Genomic DNA, 11,419 nt, shown 5'->3' with positions numbered 1-11,419 from the left:
CCTAGTTAAAGAAAGGTAAATATAAATAATAAGAAAAAAAGGCTATTTTGATTTATTCTTATGTAATTTCTTCAACAGTCCACCAAGTGGCAGTAATGGGTATCAGAGCACACCTACCATTCCTTTCTGCATCCTTTTTGACCACTACACTGCACAAAGCAATGCAAGATGTACAACTCCCAAGGTGAGTACTTTCTTATTTCCACCCAAAAGTCGTTGCCCCCCCCCCCCCCCCCCACACACACTTCACAGATTATTGATACAATAGAAATGGCTGCAATGGCAGATTCAGCGGTTTCCATAAGGGGAAAATGTGGTCATATAACCATGTGTTTTGACTGAAAATATAATTTCCACTCTGTAGACTTTAGACTTCCCATAGCCTGGTCAGGTTAGTCAGGACACCCCACACCTAACAATGTCACACTAGTCTAATCAGGGATAATTCAATCAATCCCTAGTCAACAACCTGTGGATAATAGCCACTGATTCCATTTAGGGCACTTCTTGTTTAGATACAGGTAGGCTACACTATCCATTTCACCTTAAGTAATCCCATGTTAAAAAGAAATAGCACTGCAGTGAGTTGAGCCAGGGGAATAATCTACCACCTACTCAATCATGTTTAGCTATTGCTATAGGCAGTGGCGATTTTAGCATGTAAATCTTGGTGGGGCAAAAAATTTAAAGTGGGATGCATGCCAGCAAAGCCACTACACAACACAACACTAAACAATGCATTTATTTCACTATAACGGTGACAAACGGTTACCACAAACTGTTAGGGCCTACATAAAGCTGTCCCAACAGCAGTTCCAACATCTTACCACTGCTACACCTGGCTATCAGCGGAGCCTTGTCTGGCAGCGAAACAGTTCATTCAGCCTCATTTACTGCCTTTAAAAAAACATAGCTGATATGGCTGACTTGTTTAAACAAATGTGGTTTCTAATGACAATTGAGATGTACAAACTATGTCATAAGGGGACGACAAGCGGATAAGAGGCAATCTGTAATTTAGATTAAGACGTTAATGAGCGAGCTAGGACGGACGTAGTCAATATAACTATTTGTTTAGCGCTTTTGAAATGTACACTGTTCAGAACATCGGCCGTTCTTATGGTGTTCTCACAGTACACCAAGTCAGGATACATAAAGGGGGCATATAAGCAGACATTGAAAGCTCTTAAAATATTAAATGATTACATTTCTCTAAAACAGGTTATAAGCTGTTATGTGCACCACCAAGTCAGAACAGTAGGTGGAATTAAGAGGGGTAAATAGACCAAATTATTAGGGGGAGGCACATGGGCTACCAACATCTCACTACACAACAAACACTAGTATTACTTTCTTCGCTACAGTGTACATATCTCCCTGGCATATTACATAATTTATGCAGCAGCATAAAATACATTTTTGGACTCACCTTGTTGTGCTGTGCTCACTCGAACAACACTCGTCATCAAAGTCTGGAATTCTCTGGATTTATGGTGCTTTGAAAACAACTGGGAACTTAGAAAAAAACAAGGTTGAATCATGATGACGTCATTGATCTTCAGGTCGTAGCTCTAGAAAGAGGCCGGATTTACAATTCAGACTTGGATGACTGTTCAAAGCTTCTTTTCCCAGTCGGAGCTCGTTTATTCCCGAGTTCCAAGTTGTCTTGAACTCAGTGTGTCACGCCCTGACCTTAGAGATCCTTTTAATTCTCTATTTGGTTAGGTCAGGGTGTGACTAGGGTGGGCAATCTATGTTTTCTATTTCTTTGTTGGCCTGGTATGGTTCCCAATCAGAGGCAGCTGTCTATCGTTGTCTCTGATTGGGGATCATATTTAGGCTGCCTTTTCCCACCTGTTGTCTGTGGGATCTTGTTTTTGTGTAGCTGCCTGTGAGCAGCCCAGAACGTCACGTTTCGTTTTCTTCTGTATTGTTTTTGGTGAGTTTCATATTTATTAATCATGTGGAACTCTAAGTACGCTGCGCCTTGGTCCATTCATTCAGACGACCGTGACACAGTGAAGTCAAGTTTTTGCAGTTCCAAGTTAACAGTTGTTTTGAGCGTGGCACAAATCATGCTTCATTGACAGCATGCCCAATGTTGAATGTTTATCATTTTTAACTTGGAAAAGAGACCCTTATTCCCAGATTTGGGACCACACAGCCACTCCACTGAATAGCAGGCTAGTGATTGCTTTGCAATGCTTTCAGTTAGCCACTGTCACTGATTCCTTCCAAACCACTCATTGTTGAATTTGCGATTTCCAACTTGTGTAATGTGTATGTCCAAAGGCAAATGAGCACTGATACATTTTATCTATAATTTCTCTTCATTATTTCTCTTCATATGACAGGCATTTAAAAGGATTTGCCAGTAGACTGTCGACTTGATTTATGATGATGAGTGCTAGCTTAGATTTTGAAAGTATGGTGTTGACATGATCAGTCCAAACAAAGCTACTGTACATATAACGTTATTTGACGTCATTTTATCTGTGGCCAATGACCTTAAACCTTCTTGGATGGGCACTTCTAATGTAACTCTATGGCAGCACCCAAGGAGCTAGAATTTTCTAGCTCTACCCTTAGACTTGGCGGTGACGTAGTGTCCCCATGAGTGACAGAACACTGAACCAATCACGGCGCAAAGCTCCATATTTTCTGCTGGCTTGCCCCACCACAGAAAGCACTGTAAAGTGTAATTATGGTGTAGGGAGGTTGAAATATTAGTAGTGATGCCCATTGAAATCATTAAATGTGAGAGAAATGGTAGGTCTTCAAGTATCTTCAACTAAATAAAGAGAAGGTAGAGTGTAGGCGTGGAACGCATCGCTGTTTGTTGTAAACATTTCACAAAAATATCTTGCACAGTTTGCACACCCAGTTTCCACCCATCACCACTTCCTCCTCTCTTGCCTGACTTGACTCTGAGGTTTAGGTTGTCTTGACAACAGAGGACATGTCTCACTTAAAAGTCATTTCACAAGTTTCAGTTGTGCCTATTACATATAGCCCATTTTCTGCTGCTGTAAACTAGGGTAGTGGTATGTGTTAGTGTTCTTCTCTGTTGGCAAAATGCATTATAAGACTCACTACTGTAAGTCGTTCTGGATAAGAGAATCTGCTACAGTAAATGACTCAAATGTAAAATGGAAGACAAAAGAATAAACAGTAGCGTAACCTATCCCATCAAATCTTTTAAAGCAATGAAAAGCTGATATCTGCACCTCCTCTTTTTTTTAAACAGGTTATGGATCAATTGGATCAATAAATAAAGGTAAAAATGAATTAAACCATGTCTGAGATACACCCTCATAAGACATACGTGTTCTTTTTACTCCTACACTCCTTTAATAGTGGATCTATGCTATTAAAAGCCTAAAACAATGTTTTTGTGTGAATCCCATCAAAGGTTCAGCACATCCTGAGCTTTTGATCTCTTCTCTAGGTTATAGTCAACATGGACAGCACGTCAATATGTCAAATCAATTTGAAAGCGATCAATAAAATATGCATACATTTCACAATATCTAAGTAGCTAATTTTTTAATTGGGCGGTAGGTAGCGTAGTGGTTAGACTGTTGGGCCAGTAACAGAAAGGTTGCTGGATTGAATCCCTGAGCAGACAAGGTAAAACATATGTTGTTCTGCCCCTGAACAAGGCACTGTTCCCCATAATTGTAAATAAGAATTTGTTCTTAACTGACTTGCCTGTTTAAAAATGTTTTTTGTTATGTTCTGCATACCCTTAAAAGAGGGCACCTCTGACTGTGTCCCAAATGGCACCCTATTCCTCATATAATGCACTACTTTTGTCCAGAGCTCGATGGGCCCTGGTCAAAAGTAGTGCACTGTAAAGGAAAAAGAGTGCCATTTGGGGTACATACTCTGTCATCAGTGAAGATGTCTGTCTATGTGGGCTGTATGGGCGTAGGTTGGTTGGTGTATCTCAGAGATAGAAGGAGAGATTGCTATAGAGGGACTGTTAGACCTCTTCCTGTGGTTTACACCACGTGACTACGAAGCTTAATAAGAACACCACTGTTATTTCACACTTCTGTTTCTGCTGGGATAGAGGAGAGAAAGATGGTAAGACCGTGTGATATACTGACTGAGATATATTCATTGAATATCATTTTGTATAAAACATATGAGAGGTTTACTGTATGGTGGCAGTAATATATTGTAACATTTTATTGGTTCTACTGGTTGAGACGATTTTAGTACACTTTTATAAATTATGAGATCATTTTGTTACACATCCGCAATGTATTACAAAAAAAACATCACGTTTTTGTGACGATTTAGTAAGTTCCTGTTTTGAATTTGCTCTACGGATTGGACTGAGGAGGGGTTCTGAGCAGAACCAAACACGAAGCTGCCACAGCAACGAGAAGATACTGATGTACAGTGCAGTCATCCATAAAGTAGAGAGTACTACTAAACTCCTCTGCACAGTGTAGTGTTTCCTACTTTATGGATGACTGTACTGTTGGCTACGAAGGAAAATTCTACAAGGACTCCATTGACATCAATGAACGATTCTGAAAAGCTTGGAGACCATGGTCTATTTTTAAGTTGTATTACATTTTTGTACTAGAAATACAGTCCTATGAATAAATGTTAAGTTCCCGTTAAGTATTCAGTCATGTTTCTCAAATAAAAGTAGATTTGATTGCAATATTGTACTAATGAAAATAAATAAATTGTGTTTCTTGCTTTCCATGGTTTATGGTCATTCTACTATTGTAGATATTTGTATAACAATCACAGTGCAGTTGATAGTAAAAGTGGTTGTACAGTTACAATTGTTTCAGTGTTCAGCATCCGGTTATGATGAAGATCCTGCACTGTATAATTCTAAACCCACTAACATGAGGAACAAGTGTACGAAACAGATTTTCAGAAAATGAACAGTTTAATAGTACTGCTAAATTCTGCATAGATATCTTCCTTCAATGTGCTCAATGTTCCCATCAGAATCTCAGTTGGTATTTACCAAAATAAAAAATAAAAAAACAATTGTACATATTACTAAGGAAGAAAATAATATCTCTAACAGGAAAGATTGCTCACAGCCTTCACGATAAAATGATGTGCATGGATATTTCCTAAACCGGAAGATGTATTAAGGCAAATATAGGCATAACTACAACATACATCCCCATCAGCAAAGTGAGAATAAAAATCATATTTTTAAGGCTACAATACCCTAGCTGCTGACAAAGCATTATGTAATACGATAACCATGATGTCATTATTTTGGCCAATCTTACTGCACCTTAAAATGTCCACCAAAAGGTTTGTAGTTCATAGGATTTATTTGGACAGAGCTAAATCTGTCTACTGCGTTACTGTGCGTGATAGCCTGCACACGGCTCATAAAAACCCTATTCCATGATCATTACAAATCCTGGAGGAGATTTCTGTGGTCACATGTACTTATGCAGAAGAAAAAATATGACAAAATCTTGATCTTTGACACAGTAATATCCCTTCAGATATCCTTGAAAACGTTTTTTTGTTCATTGTATCTGATTCTGATTCTTGGCATAATCTCATGTATCGGATGCTCCTTGTTAATCCTATTCCCATGGTAGTGGTTCCAGGTAGTTGGATGGCACCAGACCTCTCAGCCCATGAAGGTCCCCCTGGATGGAGATTAGACATTAGCAAAGCAGTTAGATATACAGGTCCCCCTGGATGGAGATTAGACATTAGCAAAGCATTTAGATATAGAACCAATGGAAAACAAGGTTCAATTTCCCCAAAGACTACTTAATGCAGTCCAACACTCACATAATAGAATCCATCTTCATCCATATCACCAAACACATATATTATGTCCCCTGCACGGAAGGCGAGCTCAGCCTACAAGAAGATTATTGGGGGAAAAAGTTACTGTTCATTTGGTGTAGCTGTAATATGCACAGTAAGGCCCTATAACTGGGATTACCTCAAAATTGGAGTTCACTAAATTCAAAAGAACAAAATAAGAAAGTGGATTTGGACACCCATGTGGAGGTTACACACTCACGTCGCTGTCCATGTTGGGGGAACTTTCCCAAGGGTCATACTCAAAGATGGCCACCATCCTGCGGACGACCAAGTCATCTAGCACGCTGGACTCCTCACTGGGATCTGATGGGAAACATAGATGTCAAGAGTTGAAGGATTAGATCATAGGACTGCATCCCAAATGGCACCAGGGCCCTGGTCAAAAGTAGTACACTACAGTATATAGGGAATAGGGTGCCTTTGGGACGCACACCAGATCTCAATTGTCATCATTAAGAAATCTCAGATTATTTTTAATATAAATTATTTCAGAGAGAGTGAGAGAGAAAGAGAGTGTGAGCGAGAGTGAGAGAAAGAGATACCTGTGTGGTCGACAGGCAGGAAACCCTGCTGCATGAGCTGATGCTTGAGGTAGTCATCATCCACTGGGATCTCAGATACCATGTTACTAGGCACGACACCAGACAGACCACCAGACTCCCCATGGTAGAAACCATCATCGTCTTTATCTCCAAACACCTGGCAGAGACAGAGACAAAGTCAGCCATTTTGTTTTCATGAGATTTTTTGGGTAATGATACAGATCTACTGTGCATGTGTAAAAGAAAGGAACATGAGTGGAAAGTTATCGGTTCAACATCAACCAGTTTGCAAATAATGACAGGAAATTAGGAAACCACAACTTTTGCACATCATGTAGGCCTACGCATTAACAGAGAACAAACAGGAAACACCAGCATCTAGAAAATCCAATATACTGTACAACTGTTTATAATCTGCCTACCTCATATTAACCCAGCCATGTTCAAACTTGGTTTGATCATATCTACCCCTTTAAAATGGGAGGTTACTCTTTACATAAGGTATATTAAAGAGGAGTATTTAAAAAGGAGTTTATAAGTTATTTATAAACTGTCAATCATTGGTTGGTATAAACAGTTATTACGCAATGGTTGATATTCTACAGTACAGATAAACTACTCAGTACATTACCTTGATGATCTGTCCTGGCACAAAAGGGAGCTCCTCCGCAGCGGTCTCAGGGTTTGGGGACATCGCAGCAGGGTTGTATGGGAAAAGAGCCACAAAGAGTCGGACGGGGGGTTCCTGAGACACCTGGCTGGACACCTGGCTGGCGGTCTCCAGCTCCCATTGCCTAACATCCTCTGGTGTAGCAATTCTCAGTCCATCAGGGTAAAGAAACACATCCACTCCTAGCATCCCCTCCATTAGCTCTTATGTGAGTGAGAGCAACCCTGATGACAGTTAAGGGCCAGAATGTGTTGGTTTTAACAATAAAGAAGCATTTTTATCAACTTCCACTGTCCTCCAAGAGTTTCTGAATTCCCTCTTCACTTCAGTGAGAGCAACCCCTCTCAGCTCTACACTGGGCAGACAGATGGTTGCTGGAGACAACAGGGCTCTCCTTACCCTCACCCTTTATGAAGCTAAGCTGCCTGAGGCTGTAATCCTCTTTGAGGAAAGTGGATAACATTCTCGTCCCAACCCTCTCTACCTGTGGGACACAGTCTATCTGTAGAAGTGTAGTAGCAAGAGAAGAATGCTCAGCTTTGCATGCGCTAAAGATGTGCATTGTTGGGTGAAGTTTAAATGAAAGATGATAGTGTATAGCACTACTAGGGTTTGGCTGGTGTAGGCCGTCATTGTAAATAAGACTTTGTTCTTAATTAACCTCTCTAGTATAGGTGGGACGGTAGCGTCCCACTTGGCCAAAATCCAGAAAACGCGCCAAATTCAAATATATTACTATAAAAATCGATCTTTCATGAAATCACACATGAAAGACACCAAATTAAAGCTACACATGTTGTGAATCCAGCCAACATGTCAGATTTCAAAAAGGATTTACGGGGAAAGCACACCAAACAATTATGTTAGCTCAGTACATAGCCACAGAAAAACACAGCCATTTTCCCAGCAAAAGATAGTAATAACAAAAAACAGAAATAGAGATAAAATGAATCACTAACCTTTGAACATCTTCATCAGATGACACTCATATGACATCATGTTACACAATACATTTATGTTTTGTTCGATAATGTGCATATTTATATCCACAAATCTCGGTTTACATTGGCGCCATGTTCAGAAATGCCTCCAAAATATCCGGAGTAATTACAGAGAGCCACGTCAAATAACAGAAATACTCATCATAAACTTTGATGAAAGATACATGTTTTACATATAATTAAAGATACACTTGTTCCTAATGCAACCGCTGTGTCAGATTTAAAAAAAACTTTGCGTAAATTGACGTAAGATCGAATTTGATCAACAGAAGTGTATTGTTCCATATCAGAAGGTGTTGCTGTACTCATGAGCAGCATGGTTTTCCATGTTCCATTTGTTTGGCAAGACAGCTGTGCATGGCTGCATCTCACTGTAGTAGGCTGTAGGCTATGTTTTGGTTATTTGGATCTCCATTTGCCTTTTGTTTACTGTGTTTGTTTACTGTTAATTTAACTGGCCTAAATATAGATTGTTTCATGCCTTTATCAACATTTAGTTTACTAGGCCTACTTGGTACCGCTGTTTTGTTCTGTTCACATTCATTCGTTGGCATTTGCAGTAGTGTTGGTATTCTAAGCCAAACTGCTATTCAGTATTTTCGTTAGCATGCATGAATAACTAGGCTACTTCTTTCAGCATTTGCATTACTTTGGTAAGACAGCTGTGTGTACAGGTGCATTCACATAGGCTGTTTGTAATAGGTGAATTGCAGCCTATATCCATTACCAAAAAGGCCTTGCTTTAGTATATAGGGCGCTGTCCATTGTGCTGATACAGCGCAGCAGCGATTTTGCGCCAACCTGTCACTTCAAAAGCACTCAATTAATGGTCTCGGAGTCTCTGCATTTGAACTTTGTGTTTATTGGGGTATAGCATGATATAAGCAAAATTCCATATAATTCCAAGTCCCGCAAATATCCAGCAACTTTGCACAGCCATTGAATTGGAGTGGGACAACATTTCACAGGCCACAATCAACAGCCTGATCAACTCTATGTGAAAGAGATGTCTTGCATTCATACAAGGCAAAGGGTGGTCACACCAGATACTGACTGGTTTTCTGATCCACACCCCTACTTTTTTTTTAAGGTATCTGTGACCAACAGATGCATATCTGTATTCCCAGTCATCTGAAATCCATAGATTAAGGCCTAACAAATGTATTTCAATTGACTGATATCCTTATATGAATTGTATCTCAATAAAATTGTTGAAATTGTTGCATGTTACATTTATATTTTTGTTGAGTGTATTTGATTAAGAATTTTAGGACCCCTTTAGATATAAAAATATAGAAACAAAAATGGTTTGATGAAACATTGAATTTGGCATTACTGCTATTAGCCCATAGAAACACATTGAATAACACATTCATACAAGGAAAAACAGTTAGTCTCTCCAAAAAATTCTAAATGAAGTTTGTTTTGAAGTGTCTATCCTATATCTGAGATATAAGAATGAGGAAACATTTTTTTTAATGACACATATTTAATAGCTTTTTAGGGGCTAAACTACTTCCATATATACTTCCATTCATTCATGGTACCGGGCTATCTTCAAGCGAGTCTTGTGGGCATCCTAGACCAAAAACAACCGACATGTACGTGTTCATGAGAGACTCACCTTTCCATAGAGGGGTCATAGACGCAGCCCATGCAAAAAAACAGATATCTCGAGCTTAAATAGACAGATTTTTATGGGGATTTTTTTATTATGCTAATTCGATTTCCGCAGGGGCACAGAAATTGACTCAAGACGGGTTTAAAGTTATATTGCGACTCAACTCAACTTCCTTCTCTGAACTTAGGTCAGCAACAGATTATCTCTCTCACCACTGCCTTGACAAATGGAAGGGGTTGAAACTAAGGTGAAGAGTGTGGAAACAGTGATTGAGTGAGAGAGGAGAGAGAGAAAGGGGGGAGAGAGGGGAGTGAGTGTGAAAGGGAGAGAGAAGGAGAGATGGCAGTATTCTATCTCCATAAGAAAGAGAGACAGAAATAAATAAATAAAGAAGAGTGAGAGAGTGAGAGAAATAAATAAATAAGAGAGAGTGAGAGAGAGAAAGAAAGAAAGAAGAGAGAGAGAAAGAAAGAAAGAAGAGAGTGAGAGAAAGAAAGAGTGAGAGAAAGGCAGGCAGAGAGAAGAAAGAAGGGAAGGGTTGGTGCCTTTGCAGCCGACCTACATTGAAGGTCTGAGAGACAGAAAATAATCATCTGACGTTTGTGATACCTTAATCAGCTTGGAACATCTTTACTAATTAGCTGATCTGTCCCTCCAACTGGAGCCAGGTGTGAACCAACAGTGTCCTGATTCTGCAGAATGCATGTTCGCCATTGTCCCCAATACAACAATACATGTAGAACTCCTATCCAGCTAATATTGAGACTTTTGTGACTGACAAAGCATACTACCTGCACCTATAGTACTCTGAAACTATGTCAAAAAATGTCAAATACATGAGGTTTAGGGGTGAATCCTAAACTTCCCCTTAGGTAGAATTTTCACTGCATTAACATCAATGGGAAGTTGGGATTCATCCCTTACTGATTCGCAAATGCAAGGAGTTAGCACTGGCCGTGATGATTCATCCATCCTTTGCACTGAGTCATGACTTTGTACCATGCTGTACCAGCAGAGGGTGTTCTGACTGACTCATTGTATTGGTGCTGCTGGACTAAAGGTACAGCAAGCAGGAGGTCCCTTCTCCATCACTCCATCTCCCTGCAGAAATGTGCTTTTAATGCACTGACATTGTGTGCGATATAGTGCACTACTTGGTCAACAGTAGTGCACTATATAGGGAATAGGGTTGCATTTGGGACTTCCCACACCCATTGAATATGAATAAGGAGGATACCTGATCTTTGAAAAATGTTTGACAAGACTTCCAGTTGGGTTGCAACAATAGTATCTGATTTTCTCAGAAGAAACAGGTAGCACAATCAAGTTGTGACACTAGTAATGCCAAATAGTTGTATTAAGCTTATCTTCCCAGGAGAGGTCACCCTTTGCATTGGTAACAGTGAGTGGTTTGTTCAGTGACAGGTGTTAGGTAGAGGTAGTGGTAGGTTTAGGGTTGAGCTGGGGTGTGGAGTTGAAGCTAGGGTTAGGGTTATGACTAGGCTTATTATGGTTATGCTTGAGCCGGGGTGTGGGCATGAAGTTAAGGATAAGGTTATGGCTGGTTATCGGTTAGGGTAAGGGTTAGGTTTAGAATCACTAAGGAGTCCTGTTGGACTAAATTTCCCACATTGATTGCCTAGTGGGAATGAAACAGGAAATCTGATTCGCTCTCATCCCAGATATGCAGTACCTCTGGATTCCCATGTAAGGACTGTTACATCAGTAGCAAGACACCCACCTTTCT

At 39.9% G+C, this 11,419-nt stretch overlaps 1 protein-coding gene across 1 annotated transcript; it reads right to left on the bottom strand.

Annotated features, from left to right (window-relative positions):
- Positions 1 to 4,059: 4,059 nt before the first annotated feature.
- On the bottom strand, positions 4,060 to 9,761 carry LOC139548031 (RIMS-binding protein 2). The gene is made up of 5 exons (XM_071357325.1): positions 7,012 to 9,761; positions 6,381 to 6,537; positions 6,038 to 6,141; positions 5,800 to 5,871; positions 4,060 to 5,651 (listed from the first exon to the last, which is right to left on the bottom strand). Exons 1-5 carry the CDS (start codon positions 7,246 to 7,248, stop codon positions 5,586 to 5,588), a joined length of 636 nt encoding a protein of 211 aa, XP_071213426.1. The 5' UTR covers positions 7,249 to 9,761; the 3' UTR covers positions 4,060 to 5,585.
- Between the last annotated feature and the right edge of the window lie 1,658 nt (positions 9,762 to 11,419).

The sequence above is a fragment of the Salvelinus alpinus genome, chromosome 21 (assembly GCF_045679555.1).
Source record: "Salvelinus alpinus chromosome 21, SLU_Salpinus.1, whole genome shotgun sequence".
Taxonomy (NCBI): domain Eukaryota; kingdom Metazoa; phylum Chordata; class Actinopteri; order Salmoniformes; family Salmonidae; genus Salvelinus; species Salvelinus alpinus.
The sequence above is the reverse complement of the archived record's forward strand: the minus strand, read 5'-3'. Positions and strand labels throughout refer to the sequence as shown.